Here is a 16677-nt window from a genome sequence, read left to right on the forward strand (position 1 = left end):
CAAAATGCATTTTTTTCATATTTTAAAAAAACGCACATGTTTCTGAGAAATAGCGTTTATGGAGTCGCGTTTTAGCCTATTTTAAAGGGTATTTCAACGTCACTGACTCTTGTTTCACTCTGTTGTATCCAAATGTGTTACAGGTTTGAAAATTAACCAAACTTAGTGTCCATTTTTACGGGTTGAAACTAGTCTAAGTGAAAAATATGTCTTAGTGTTTGAACACTAGGGACTGTCCGTTCAGTGTATTGAACAGTGACTAAGACAATATCACATTCAAAAACTAAACGTTTTGGAGAAAAAAAAACATTTGTCTTCTGGTTTTGTTTTTTGTTTTTATTGTTATTGTTTGTTTGTTTTGTTGTTTTTGTTTGTTTTGGTGTTTGTTTGTTGTTTTTTGTTGGGTTTTTTATGTGGTATTATACTGCGACAAACATAGATTGCCGAAACGTTTGACAAAGTAACAAATACGTGTATGTGAATATATATGACTTAAATTCACTTTATCACACTGTTCTGCATCATCTTCTTAATTTATATACATGCACTTATATTTCATTTAGGAACCTTTTCAGATTAATTTTCTTAAACTATACAAGTGAACAGATTTATGGATATACACGGACTAAATACCACTTGAGTTACCATATTATATTGCAGAGTAGACATTTCTGAAGTAATGTCTGTGTTTAAAAAACAAACAAAAAAAACCCCCAGCTAAAACTATATCCTGACTTATTTTCAATGCAATGTATTGTTTGGAAAATTTGACTGTAAAAAGTTGTAGAATAACTGCATGTTCTGAAAACGGGTTGTTAAATGTGGATCTAACCAGGGGTAAACAATAACATTTAAAGCATGTACATGAAAAGTACCTAATATGTTAATTTAAAGATAATAAAAAATAATTTAATCATTAAATACTGAAGATAGACTGAAAGTGACGATTTTTTTCTTGATGCTATTATAAATATTTGGTGACTATCTTTGCTATAAGCTCCTTGTTTTCACCATTATTACAATCTCTTGTAATAGCACATTGGAAATGTTATGAAACAGAAAAATTATCCTAATAATTTTTATAATTGTATATTATACATGAATATTAAATTGAATGGAGACCAAAGTGATTATTTAAAATCACAACAAAATGTACTCAGGACTGTTGAAAGGGCGTTAAAGGTCATAGTAAAATTCAAGCTGTTTGTTGTTGGGGGATTTTTGGTGGGAGAAAAAACAGCAGAATTTCCCTGGAGGACGGGATTACCATTTGTATTGACAGGATCTCCTATAAAATGCCCACGCTATGTCACATGCTCAACGATCCATGGCATTGTTGTAACTAACTTAGATAAGTTAAAAGTTAGATCATTAACTAACTAATACTAATAGACATATCTGAATACTAGTATATTCGATTTAGATAAATTCTATCAGACTGTTTGACATCATCTAGTTAATTTATACGTTACATTATGTTTGTAGAAACTGTTATGAGTTTGTTTGCAATATTACATGTTTATTCTAGTTATTATATATTTATAATACATTTTTATATTTGATGGAGAGAGCCATTTGTGCGATTATTTTAGAGATCTACTTAATATATACATTTTATTGTTTTAAAATGTATCTGTATTCAAATACTCGACTCGTCCTGTTTTATCCAATGTTTAGCAATGTCTACTTAATTGTTTTATTGTTTGATTTAAATGTTTTATGTGACTCTTTTACAGTATCTGTTTGATTTTTTATTTAATTTAAAATAGGGTTTTACTCCATGGTTATATAATATACTATAATATGTAGAAATGTGTACTTACAAATATTACTTTTGAATTTTTATACTGATTTGGGTGTCGTTAAACAATCATTTACAATTATTTAATTTTGTATTTGTAATCTTACGATTCAATGGGTTCAAAATAAATATAATTAAAATTACAAACTTTGTCACATGTTTTATTTTATATTAAACGTATACGTAATCAGTAGTGCCTAATCCATATCAATCACTTTTCATAAAAATAGTTTGAGTAGATTCCATTTATGCTCCTTCGTATGCGTGTGCGTAATTACTTACACATACATACGTATACGGATCATGGACAAATAGGGTATTTATTTGTCTGGTAAAGTATATAAATGTCGATCAGCTATTAATATATATTAAGTAGAACTATGCGCAATGTAGGCCAAGGTAGACCGAAATACGACTGAATAATCACTGACACCGGATAAGCTACCCATATGTCAAGTTCAAACAATTTTAGATAAGAGAATTTTTTTTTTTTTTTTTTACGTTTTTAAAATGCTCGTTTTAATATCCTCTGATTTTTCACTTTAAATAATGACGTCATAAAAAACATTATAAAGTTGCAACACATAATTCCTATAATAAGTTCGTTTCTGGTACCATTCACAAATCAGATAGACCTGAAGCGTGAGATTATAGTATCGTGTCCCATCAGTCGATTTGTTGAGGCTTCTCACCGGTGCCAGTAGATTAATATCCATCATATAGGATGATCTGTCTATGGTAAAGTACGCACGCACGCACACGCACACACATACAACCACTGAGTTTAATCTAAAATGTTAGAAATATAAAGACAAGGCAGTATCTAACCTAAATTAACTAGGTGGGGGGATATTCACGGGATATTCTATATTCTATAGCTAGTCATAAGTGTCACATTTTAGCTCAAAGAACACGTTTTCCCCGTGTTTGAACCTCTACGTGCAACCCTTAGACCGATATCCCGAATCATCTCACATTCTGTATCATTCAGGATATATTGGTTAAAATGTATAAATATCACCTTCCTTTCTTCGAATAAAATCTGTCTGCCTTATCTCTGTTGTTGGTTGAGTTCTGTTATAATGGGAATCATCAAGTGGCAAACACTCCTACAGATGTCGTATGTAGATTAGCGGGACACGAGCCAGATTGTACGACACGGCATCAAGACCGGATACAGACACCGAGTGAGTACAGTAACATAGTCTTCATTTTTATACCTGGAATATGTTACATACCGTTTACAATAGGCGAATTGTAATGTAGTATCTTTGAATTACCATTTACAACAGTCGAATTTTAACGTAGTATTTTTCAATTACAATTTACAATAGTCGAATTTTATTGTAGTATCTCTGAATTACCATTTACAACATTCGAATTTTGAAGTAGTATTTCAAAATTATCATTTAAAACAGCCAAATTTTCATGTATCTCTGAATTATCATTTACAACAGTCGAATTTTAACGTTGTATTTTTCAATTACAATTTACAATAGTCGAATTTTAACGTTGTATCTTTGAATTACCGTTTACAATAGTCGAATTTTAACGTTTTATTTTTCAATTACAATTTACAATAGTCGAATTTTAACGTATCTCTGAATTACCATTTACAACATTCGAATTTTGAAGTAGTATTTCAGAATTATCATTTAAAACAGCTAAATTTTAATGCATCTCTGAATTACTATTTACAACAGGCGAATTTGAATGTAAAATCTCTGAGTTGCAAAATACAAAATTTATTTGACCGTCATATGATAAAGAAACATATTTATTTATTTATTTATTTTTATTCTAGATGACAATGAATGGGATTTGCATTTTATTGCTGTGTTTCAGGTAAGGATGAACACAAATAAAAATTAAAGTAATGTATTGTCCAGCACGTGGAAGGCCACTATAAACCGACATAATTGCGAACAACTAACCATTAACACCTGTCCTGGACACAGTCCATATAGCTAGCTTGTCTTCCTACACCATTTAGATTAGTTTGATCTCAAAGTATCGTACATTAGTTTCATACCTCGGTTTAAGCTGTGTGACAAGATTAATAACCAGCTTTCCGAGTCAGTTTTCCCATTATGTCGAACAATATCATTATAGTCAGTTTGTGTCAAAGGGAACCGACGAATTGGCATGCAACTCCAACATGAATAAAGTTAAAACTCATATGAAAACATCTTATTAAGTTTTAAACCCATACCAACTCAAATAATATATATAAATCCGTGTAAATAAAAAGTTTCTTTACAAATTACTATTAAATTATATAGATTAAATATCATTTTCAATAAAGGAGTGAAGACAAAATATCCAGCCAGTACACCACGACTGGTATATCAAAGGTCCTGTTTATGAGATGGTGCATATAAAAGATCCCTTGCTGCTAATCGAAAAGAGTAGCCCATGAAGTGGCGACAGCGGGTTTCCTCCCTCAATATCTGTGTGGTCCTTAACCATATGTCCGACGCCATATAACAGAAAATAAATTGTGTTGATTGCGTCGTTAAATAAAACATTTCCTTCTTTCCTTCATACCTGTTTCAGAAGAGAAGATTTAACCTATACATATGTGAATTTTAACTTTATTCATTATGGAGTTATAATGCCATACATCGGCTCTCGTTTGACGTAAATGGACTATAAATCTATTTAATGCTGTTTATATCAGTTTTATTAGAAAATACTAACAAGACTTGATTTTGTCCAACATAACATTGACAGTGGCAATCCTCCTATAGGTAAACTAAGAAGGCAGTACATACTGTCTTGAGAAGTGGCAGTCCTCCTATAGGAGAAAACCCTAAGAGTGATTCATGCAGGCAGGCACATTGTCAAAACCTTTTGACTCAGTTGTGCAGAAATACGATTTTGATGTTAATAGATGTTGTTCAGATTGGGAGTGGCAGTCTTCATGACGACGAAATAGAAAGGGTATTATGTTCCTGGGGAGTGACGGTCACCTCATAGACTAGACATCTGAGAATAACTCAATGGAACATACCAATATCATTTCATTTCAACTTAGTTCCGTGCTTATATCCAATTAAGGTTCAAGCACGTTGCCCTGGTCACACACCTCAGCTATCTGGGCTGTCTGCCCGGGACAGTGGGTTAGTTGTTAGATGTTAGTGGTTAGTGATAGAGAAAGAGGGTATAAAACTCGCTCTGGGTGGGAACCTGTACGAGATGCAAACCCTGTACCTACCAGCATTATGTCCGATTGCTTAACCACAACACCACCGAGACAGCCTTGTTAAAACATATTTTGGACTCTATCTTGTGCAATAAATTGAGCTTGAACGTGTTAATGCTTTTGTCACTCAGACTATGTATCATAAAATACTTCATAAACTTCTTTGTTTTAATTTTTCTGCTATAAAACTCCTTTGCTGTTGGAGTAAACCAGAGGAGAGTTTAACCAGCCGTTTGTTGCTAACGCTTGCTGAACTGGTTTTTATGATAGACGTATGTCAAATGGAATGACCACTTATATAACCAATCAAAATATACTGCAAACTTTTAGCGAAAGAAAACCCCGCTAGGTGAAGGTTTATCCGATCTTTTGTTATATTTCTGTCAGCATGGCAGCTGCACGACATTGCTATGGCAACCACCACGGTCTGACTGAAACAGACGTCATACTGCTGGTGATGAACGACCTTGACAAAGATGAAAATCAGCAGATTACTGACACAGAGTTTATACACGAGTTTATTACCCTGTACGACCACAATCGTAAGTATGACGTCATTTCATTATATGACATTAAACCAGCTTCCATTTAATATCATGTTTATGTCCTGAGTAAAATACTTTTCAACTGCAACGAGCTTTAGCGAGTGACAATGAAAATTATTTCACGAGGGACATAAACATGATACGAAATGGTAGCGAGTTTAATGTCCAGCGCACCACGGTTTCATTTTTGTTATTTAACTTTAAAAAAAAATGCATAATCATATAGTTAATACAATAAATTTACATAATAGATCCAATGTTTATAAATAAATATGTAAATGTGAAATGTATACAGAAATACTAATAACAATATCAATACTAAAAGCAGTGTTCAAAATACAGAAAGAAAGTGCACCCCACTAATATATGGACATTATAAATTAAAAAGATCTCTACAGTCGGACCTCGTTATCTAGATGTTTGTAGACTCATTATCCCAGGAAATCAGGAACTCGGAAAATGGTTCCATGACATCATTTTCATAAAAAAGCTAGGTTCAACTCAGTCCACCGTTATCTCAATTGTGTTCGTTTCCTTCACCTACAAATCTTCCAGATGAAAAACCCTTTCTGTTCTTCACTAATTTTATTCTTTGTGCAATTGCAGCAGAAGCTGCTTTGTAAGAAACATTGAGTAATGAGATGGGTCTCCAATTTTTAAAATAATTTCTTAGATTTATTTGCTTTCGGAATAGATATAATCAGACTTTGTTTTTGAGTAATTGAGAGCATTCTATTATTATAAGCATAATTTGAACAGTTGATTAATTATGTATTTACCAGTTTCATGACAACATCAGCCAAAGGAATGACCCAAAATACTTTTATTTTTAAAGTATGTCCAATAAAAGATATTTCATTGAAAAGGTAATTTTTGCACTTACTTGACATTTTAAACTCGATATATAATCTTCACCACCACCACCACAGACCTAATATACATTGATGATACAAGCTGGGCTTCTCTGTTTTATAACTTACTGACTTACATGCTCACCATTTTGTTAGTTTATTCCCCCGAATATGTTGGTTATATACTGACGAAACGGTGAGTATTTAACATATATGTGGAGCATATTTTAAGGTGGTTTTAGTAGAAGTAAGTTTAAACCACTCGTTAACAATTTAAGCGATTTTGTAAACAGCTCGAAGCAGGAGCTATTCAGTAATATACTGAACACCACAAGAAACATGAATGTAATTTTCAAATGTAACATTAAATTTAGGTATTTTTAAAACAGAAGTTAAAAAGTTAGTTTGTTTTGTTTAACAAAAGCATATTGATTAATTAATCATCGGCTATTGGATGTTAAACATTTGGTAATTCTGACATATAATCTTAGAAATAAACCCGCTACATGTTTCCATTAGCAGAAAGGGATCTTTTATATGCACCTTCCCACAGATATGAAAACACATAACACGGCCGTTGACCAGTTGTGGTGCACTGGTTGGAACGAAAAAAACCCCAGTCAGTTGAATGGATCCACCGAGTTGGTACGATTCTACAGCTAAAAGTGGCTGGGAAAGGTGTTGTCTTTTCTGAAAATGAATTTTAAAATAAGGCAGACTGTCCCGTATTAAATTACAGTAACACAACACCTACATCGAGTGAAATAAATCTCACGACAATTGCTATATTTGATTATTATCATTTTGTAATTTGTATTTTGTTTTTTTTAGGAAATGGTCAAGTAGAGGAACACGAATTCGTACACGAATGGCACAGGCGTTACCATGACGACAAAGACTATGCGCGAACACTGTTTCACGTTCTGAGAGTTACTTCTAACCCGTATCTCAGCACCACAAACGTCCGGGCAATGATGGACAAATTTGATATCAACGGTAAACATAAACATAATATCCTTCTGTCCACGCCACACTAGCACTGCATGTCGGCATCTTGCCAACAGCGAAAATCTACTCCAGTCAATTACACATATTTATTACACACACAGTAATGATTGTAATTAGGGGATATTCGTTCTTACAAATGTGTTGAATTAGAATTAGGGGATAACTGTTGTATTTCACCATTTTCGGACGTTCATGCTGGTTTTACAGTCGCAAATATCCATGTTTGTGTCTCCGCTCCGCGTCGCCGATAAAACTCAATTTGTGACTGTAAAATCAGCATTAACGTCCGCACATGGTCAGATTATATTAATTCCTTGATATTGTTTCTTTGAATAATAGTATTCATTGATAAGTACTGTAACTGGTTGACATTTTGTATTTCAGTAGTTTTCAATTCTTGATTTTTTATATACTCCAATAGTATTCATTGTTCAGTACAGTAATCATATTTTTAGATTTTGTATTCGAATAGTATTGATATTTTGTATTTAAATAGTATTCAGAATTTGATATTTTGTATTCAAATAGTGTTATTTTTTGTATTTTGTATTCAGATAGTATTCATTATTTTGTATTTCATATCTAAATAGTATACATTGTTTGATTATTCAATTAACAGGTGATCAGCGTTTGTCATACGGAGAATTCCACGAAGGACTGATGAAGGTAAGGCAGCGGCTGTCCTTTACATTCTTACCCAATCTAATTAAAATTAGCTCCACTTTTACATGTGGATCTAACAGCAGCCCGTTGGAGCTCATGTCCAGTTGACCTTTTATTCGACCAATCAAAACCTTACTTGCAAAATCATGCCAGTGATTTGAAAACATTCGGGATTATGCCGAGGGTATACGAAATGATTCGGGTGAATTACGAAGTATGCCGGAAACTAATTTCAATATAAAATTTTATATGAAATTCGTTTCAAGACGTGATGGTATAGCCATAAAATGTTTATACTAGTATACAATTCAGAGTTTATTATTGCACTTTTTCACCGTTTTTTGCAATGTTAGACCAACAAGTTCGCCTATTGCATAAAATAATAGTGAGACCAGTAGAGCTAATTTTAATCAGATTGCATTCTTACCGGGAGTGGCACAGCAGGTAGACTGAGGTGGCAGCAAGAAATCAGTCTGTTAAAATGACTGGGAACCAGGACATACTTAGGCTATGACACTTTGTTTGGTGTACGGTCTCAACATAATGCATTTGTTATTTTCAATACGTAATATGTTATAATATTTTTTGTTATTATGCACATTTAGTTTGAAACAATTCTTTTTATGTTTTACGTATACTATTAAAATACACTTTGTGTGTGTGCGTCTGTCGTGGTTAAGCCATCGGACATAAGGCTGATAGGTACTGAGATCGCAGCCCGGTATCGGCTCCCACCCAGAGCGAGTTTTAAACACTCAATGGGTAGGTGTAAGATCACTACACCTTCTTCCTCTCACTAACTCACTGTCTTGGACAGACAGCCCAGATAGCTGAGGTGTGTGCCCAGGACAGCGTGCGTGAACCTTAATTGGATATAAGCACAAAAAAATGTGTGCAATATGTTGAAAGTTATGCATGATACAACAAAGACGTCATTGCTACACTGTATAAAAGTGTAAACATCACGTATCCCATGTCAGTAACTAACTAATCTTGTGGCTAAGCATTTGTCCTTGTCTTTTCAGGTTTACAAGTCTTGTCTTCAACAAGGAATAGTTGTATTGAATTAAACTGTTTGTAAATCAAAACAATTCTGAAAATTCTTTGCTGGTTTGTCTAAATCAGGGCCCCACAGGCTTTACAATCATATCCACTCAAGGTCATCTTAGCACTACGATCGCTTCGTAAAACAGGAATTAGGTCAGCAAGACGAGTGGAAGAAATAACGTAAATAAATGTATATTTGGTATGATAATCTTTGATTCCATGAATCTATGTCTAGTGTGTATGGCTTGTTCAATGACATGCTTCTGCTAGACAGTTTGAACTTTAGATGGTACAAAACAAACCCCAAAAAAACAAACAAACTGGCATCTACGGCATAACACTAGTCATCATCAAATTACAATAGTTGGCTATTTTTTGGGTTAACAACTTTTATGGGCCTCAACAGCTTATTACTAGTTTTAACATAACAGTTCTGTAGTTTTCTGGTACACACAACAGTTGCTAAAGCATAACGAATGGAACAGTTCTGTAGTTTTCTGGTACACACAACAGTTGCTAAATCATATCGAATGGAACAGTACTGTAGTTTTCTGGTACACACAACAGTTGCTAAAACATAACGAATGGAACAGTACTGTAGTTTCCATTACATGGCTTCATGCATACATGAAATTGCATTTTTGTCATTGTGACATTCTTAATGTAATAATTATTTTGTTTATCACAATGCATTTTTTTTTTCAAAATATAACTCATCCAGACAGTATCTTAAAAAGTCTGGAAGGTTTCTTTAATATATTTTGTACAGCCAATGCTATTTTTTCATAATAGAAATAATACCAGCTCAGCTGGTGTGATAGATACGAGTCTTCATGTTTTCTCAATTAATGTCAGAAACTTTACATATTGTTTAATTTATTAGATCAACTGGCACAACGGGTTTGTTTGTCCATGCATCAGTGCCGTTATGTGCCAATAAAATACTGCTACTTATCGTCAACAACTTGAAACTGAAATCAAATTTATAAGTTAAAAGTATGATTAATGAGTTGAGTAAATACAAGGATCAAATACTGAATGTGCTTACAGACCACTAATAATACATATGAAATACATTTCCTTGTTCATGAGATCAATGCCTGTATATTCAGTGTGCGTCTCCTTATTCTAATAATACATATTAAATATAGTTCCTTGTTCATGAGATCAATGCCTGTATATTCAGTGTGCATCTCCTTATTTTAATAATACATATGAAATACATTTCCTTGTTCATGAGATCAATGCCTGTATATTCAGTGTGCATCTCCTTATTCTAATAATACATATGAAATACAGTTCCTTGTTCATGAGATCAATGCCTGTATATTCAGTGTGCATCTCCTTATTCTAATAATACATATGAAATACAGTTCCTTGTTCATGAGATCAATGCCTGTATATTCAGTGTGCGTCTCCTTATTCTAAAGTTTGTAGCAGCTACAACTTTATTTTATTTCCTAATACACACAGACTATCAAATCGAAATCAAGCACCAAGTGTAGGACGTTTAGCAGGGGGTGGGGTGTCTACACTGTGGTGACCAGTTTATAGGGGGGTTGAGTCTTGCTTGTCTGGAAAAATATTTTGAGAAAAAAGAAAATTTGCTTAAGCAGGAAGGGGTTTTGACCCCCGAAACCCTCCCCTGCACACGTGCCTGGAAATAGTAGAAACAACAAACAACACCGTTTGATGCAAATGTATTTGGTGAGATATGAACATATTACCGGTATACACAATAATTCTATCAAATGTAAGTATCACAGTTTACAAACAGCACTAGGGTAAAATGTACAATTTCACATAAAAATATGAATACTTTATTTTAATCAACAGTTACTGAAGATTGTTTTTCATATATACAAAATGATTGAAATTAAAATTCAGTTTAATTTTCGACATTAGGAACACCTAGAATAATTTGCAGCTACTGATATTCTAAATTTTTTTTTTTTTTTACACAGTATGTAATTTTATTAATTAAAAAGGCTGGTACAGTATATTAACTCAAAAACAAGGAGCTCTTCAAACGAGGTCCACAAACTCCAGGAGTGAAACACTCAGATGTTACACAATAGAATCCAAATAACAGTGATGTTGTTGCTTGGTAACTGCTGTCTGACTTGGTCACAATGTGTTGGTGGACATGTTTGAGAACGTCTGCCGTGTGAAGATTTCCGATGCCGATTTCTGCTGTACGTAGTCCGTAACAGTGTCCACTTCCTTGCTCTCCAGCTACAGAAATTGCCATATGTAGTTATTAAGAAAATATTAATATATATTACTTGATAAATTTTCATATAAATTGACATAATCCATAAAGCATAATAGAGATTATTATACAAACTTTTGTGTCGTACTGATTTTACGAAACGAGTGCCAGGATTCTTGTGTTGCCCAAAGCGAGATCGAGAGTAATACATGAATCCTGACATGAGTTTCGTAAACTCAGTATGGTTTACACACGAGTGTAATAATTTCTTTATTATCCACATTATCCATAATATTATTTGTTTATGAATAACAAGCTAGGACCATGTCAAACCGTTTCAAACCTAACAAGAAAGACGCAAGGAAACAATGTCATTTTCCAAAATGACATCATTTTGGTATGCGATTATACAGAGCTTTGACTGGGGAAGTCGCATTATGTTATGATGTCGCTCCCCAAAATTACGTCATTCATTGTGCACATGAAATCATTATGACACGTGTGTCATATTGGTTATATTTTCCTATATATCTTGAACTATGTGGATAATAAAACATATTCTTACACACCCGTTGGTGAGAAAAACCATGCATTTTTGATAACACATGGTGTTAACAATTTCAAGACATACGACAGGTCACCACTGCCATACATCCAATGAAAAAACTACACGATGGAAATCGATTACATTGTGACAATCATGGGTCTGGGACGCGTAAGTTAGCTACAAGTGCAACGGTTGTAAATAACTTTTAGTTCAAAAAGACGTCAAAATTTGTTGAAAACCTGGTTTTTGAGGATATGAGGAAACAGAATAATACATTCATGTCCGTTAGACACAATTTATCTCACAACTCATTGTTTAAAAATATATCAAACTCGCTTTCACTTGTTAGATACATTTTAAAACAACTAATTTTGAGATACCGTATTTGACCGGAAATAAGCCCATGTCTTTGAATAAGCCCCCCTCCGTTTTGATAGCATTTAAGAAATTAGGCCCTCATTCGTAAATAAGCCCACCCCCAACTTCGTCACCTTATAAATAACACGAAATTGCAAGTTTGCTCAAAGTTCATTTAAAAGGTCATACCTCCTGCAGATAATTAAACACAAATGTAATACAATATTTTACCACCAGTGAGATTTAGCAGTCTAACAATAACAGTGTGTAACATTGTTTTCAATTTCATGCCTGCAGTATTTCTCTAGTATCCAGCCCAAATATGAACTAAAAACCAATGTCTATTTTTACCACCACACTGGGTCCGCAGTTAATGCTAATTAAGCAAATACCTTATTCTGATTGGCTAAGAACAATGACCTTAGATTGACAATTATTTGTAGTGTAAGCTGGCTGCCTGTGTCAGAAACGGGTGTATACGCTATTGAGTTGTTGTTAATTGCTGTTGTTTTAAGTCTTCTCAGCATTAAATTTTGGATGTAAATAAACAGCACTGGTAAGTAATGGTAACATAGAAGGTGTGTTTCTGATAATTAGATACTAGTACAAAAAACACAATTTAATTAATAAACAATTATTATTTATTAATAACAAATGGAACACTAATTAATAGATGTGCTACTGAACGTTTTTTGTTTTCTTCTAAGTTCATTAAAGTATTGTTATTTATTTTAATTATTATTATTAAAAGAAATTTCAACAAAATTGGCCCCTTGTCTGGGAATAAGCCCACCCCATGCTAAGCTCACAATGAGTTGTCTTGGCCCCCTGGGCTTATTTCCGGTCAAATACGGTAAATGGTATCTAATGGACACTCATGTATTATTCTCTATTTATTACCCGAACAGGCATTTATAACAGGGGAAATAAACATAATGTTTACTGAGAAATTATTATGCACTGATGTAACGTCCAATATTACTGGATGATTTAGTGCTTACAAACCAATGACTTTGTCAGTACTAAATATGATATCATCACGATTGTCAAACATACACAATGATGTCAGGTGGTTAAAGTAGTTTGCATTGACACCTCTGTATTATATTGTTACATTTGTAATAAAACAGTATTTTAGTACAATTCATTACAGATTTTTTCAATAGAATAAATATAACTTTTTGTTTTTAATTATCTCACTGACATTTATTGTGGGTCGAGTCATGCTTCCCCAAATAGATTGAACAAAAATAAAAACTGATTGAGCAGGGAGGGGTTTCAGCCCCCAAAACCCTCCCCCCTGCACACGTTCCTGTCCCCCACACTCTTGTGAATTTCACCGATTACGAAACACCCCGTCTGATATTACCTGCAGTTCCTTGCTCCCTGGGACTATGCTTTGTTCGAGATTCTGTATGAGGTCGCTGGATTCCGTCAGTAGGCGCTGAAGCTTGCTGGCGGGAGAGATGGGGATGGGGATCTGTAAACACAGGAACAAGTGAAAACTTCACACAACACCATCCAGTTATTACTCGAAACTCCATACATCAAACAAACATAGACAGATGCTCAACCAGTGAAAGTGCATATTAAACATACCTTTTTCGTTTGAAATGACTCTATGGTAACTGCATGTTTCCTCTCTCAATCGTATATAGAAATTAATATACATGTATGTTACACACAAAGAAGCTGGGGGTTTTAAATATGCTGAGGTGTTGTTAAACAAATAATATGTTATTAACCAAAACAAATCTGTTTTTCAAAATCTGTCGAGATGACGTTAAATAACAGTATGTTAGATACCCAAAAATCTGGGTTTTTTTCAAAATGAGCTGAGGTTTGATTAAAGAAATATATATCGTAACTCACTCTACAATCCTTGTGGGAAGGGTCCGTCTTCTCCAAACTGACATTAGTGTCGAGAAACGACGACAGCTTGTCTTCAAACGACATCCCGTTCACGTCAGTCCCGTCCATGGCCGCTTTCTCACCAACATACAAGGAAGAACTGCAAGAGAGAAGACACATCAAACTCTTTATCAAACCAAACTGCATGGACTTTAAAAGGAATATCCTGAGTTTGCTGCATCGTAAGATGTTTTTGACCAATAAAGTTGTTTAAAGACTAAATTAATGACTTTATTACATACCCTGAACTGTAGTATAAAATACATTTAGTCAAGCATAGAATGACTGGTGATAGAGTAAAGTTAGAAATAAACACGGGTCATACAGTGTGACATATCACCTGTTGTGATCCCCACTCAGCTGACTGCTCTGAAAGTTTTCTCTCGTACTGTCTAAATTCAACTGCAGTAGAGTAAGCTCCCTTTGCTGCCTCTCATACAACTACAAAGAAAAACATAAATTTACACCTAGTAATAAGAGTGACAAGTAGATAATCATGTTATATTCAAATGCAAATTGCTTGATGTGTGAATTCATGCACTGTAATTAAATTATGATAATATATCGAAATCCTTGTGCACAATTTGTGTAATAAAGAAGAAGCAAAAAAACCCAAGTATATATATATATATATATTATGCATATATATTAAATTCTGTATATGTATCACACAACAATGTTTATACTGCTATTGACAGATCACTTTTTCTACTTCCAATGCAACAAGTGGCTTCAGAATAGATGTTTAACATGACTTCACAGAAAAAGATTCAAGGCATAATAATATGGTGAAGGAAATATTGTACGCCATCGTCTATTTCTTGTATGTTACCTCTCGGACAGTGGTCAGTTCATCACAGAGTCTTTCTTGTTTCGATTTCAGTGACTCTACCAGCTGGTCCTTCCACATTTCCCTCTCAGCTAGCAGAGAGAAAACAAAAACACAGATTAGTAAATATAAGTCATTCTTGTTTATCCTGTACAGACAGGATTACCAGCAGTTCACTTACTACTTGACATGACATTTATTCCGAGTAGGCTTCAGTGGGCAGAGCAAACGAAAACATAAAATGACTGCTTCCAGCTGGAAGGAATAATGATGGTTTTTAACTGATTCTAAAATGACATGTTTTTCTTTGTTGAATTGTTGGGAGCTGGATGTATCCCAGTGGTAAAGCACTCGCCTGATGTGAAGTCAGTCTGGGATCGATCCCCGTCAGTAGACCACTGGGCTATTTATTTTGTTCTAGCCAGATGTCAAATCAGTCTGGGATCGATCCCCATCAGTAGGCCACTGGGCTATTTATTTTGTTCTAGACGGATGTCAAATCAGTCTGGGATCGATCCCCGTCAGTAGGCCACTGGGCTATTTATTTTGTTCTAGCCAGAGCACCATGACCGGCATATCAAAGGATTTCATAATATTCAAAAGCATATTACTAGTCCAATCAAGTCTTTTTCATAAGAAAAGCGTACCATGCTCCCAAGGAATAGTATTATACGATTTGCAACATTAAAGGACCACCCACCTGTTGCGTCGAAGGACTGCTGCACCAGTGACAACTGTTGTTCGATCTCTGTCAACATGGCCGTGCTCTGGTTTGCTTCCTCCTCCTTCATCTTCACGTCACCTAAACAACAGACAACAATGGCTTGGTGTGTGTTCAACTTTCTTATTATTTATTATGTGGAACCTGATTTTGAGGCAAGATTCAGGGGTTACCAAACCGCAGGTGCAGTCTCTGTACTTTCGTGCACCCACCTGGCATCACTGTCCTCTTCTGCTAATAAAGCTGGTCTGATCCACAACAAAACTAATAACCAGTTATATACATATAATAACCAGTTATATATATATATATATATATACAGTCGAACCTGGTCTAACGGTCACCTGTACATAACGGTCACCTGCCTATAACGGCCACTATAAATCCCCCCCAATGCATTTCCTTCTTTATTTGACCTGTACATAACGGTCACCTGTCCTTAACGGCCAGCGGTCACTATTTTCCACCCAAAATCACAGGTTGAACTTGCTATAACGGTCACAAGATGATCGTCGTAAAGACGTTTTTTGCTTTATGTTTTTACGCTGGTTATGTCTTTACTTTTTCAGTCATCTTAAAAATTATAAATTAAATGTGTTTATATGGCCATGTCATGTAAAAGCTTTGGGTTTATTTTCTGTCAAAGTAAAGTTCCATTGTAATTCTCTGATCGTAATTGAAAAACAAACGGACACTCAGTAACTTCCGTTACTGGTGGGGTAATTCGATTGGTTCTCAGCATCCTCACTGAATAGTAGACGACTTCCCATTGGCTGTACATAATGTAATCTGTATGTATGGTCACTCTATTGAGTCTCGAGAAACTAAACAAATGAGGTATTATGTTAGGTGTTTCATTGTGTCTAGCCAGTCATGATTGTTAAATAAACATGAATTGTTGAAGGCGGCGGTCATTGCAGATGTCCCGTGTTCGGATTATTTAAGCGACTCCTGATCTTATTCAGCTGTAATCAACGGTC

The 16677-nt window shown here is 34.4% G+C and overlaps 1 protein-coding gene across 5 annotated transcripts in view; it reads right to left on the bottom strand.

Moving 5' to 3' along the window:
- Window positions 1–10808: 10808 nt before the first annotated feature.
- Window positions 10809–16677, bottom strand: part of LOC121369365 (coiled-coil domain-containing protein 62-like) — a 43688-nt gene continuing 37819 nt past the window's right edge. For all 5 annotated transcript variants that reach the window (XM_041494410.1, XM_041494409.1, XM_041494408.1 and 2 more), the window contains exons 12-17: window positions 15677–15778; window positions 14980–15068; window positions 14488–14588; window positions 14109–14247; window positions 13606–13716; window positions 10809–11355 (exon numbers count right to left, since the gene is read on the bottom strand). In XM_041494410.1, coding sequence (XP_041350344.1) covers window positions 11248–11355; window positions 13606–13716; window positions 14109–14247; window positions 14488–14588; window positions 14980–15068; window positions 15677–15778 — 650 coding nt within the window. In that variant the 3' untranslated portion in view covers window positions 10809–11247. The remainder of the gene's footprint in view (window positions 11356–13605; window positions 13717–14108; window positions 14248–14487; window positions 14589–14979; window positions 15069–15676; window positions 15779–16677) is intronic.

The sequence above is a fragment of the Gigantopelta aegis genome, chromosome 3 (genome assembly GCF_016097555.1).
Source record: "Gigantopelta aegis isolate Gae_Host chromosome 3, Gae_host_genome, whole genome shotgun sequence".
Taxonomy (NCBI): Eukaryota; Metazoa; Mollusca; class Gastropoda; order Neomphalida; family Peltospiridae; genus Gigantopelta; species Gigantopelta aegis.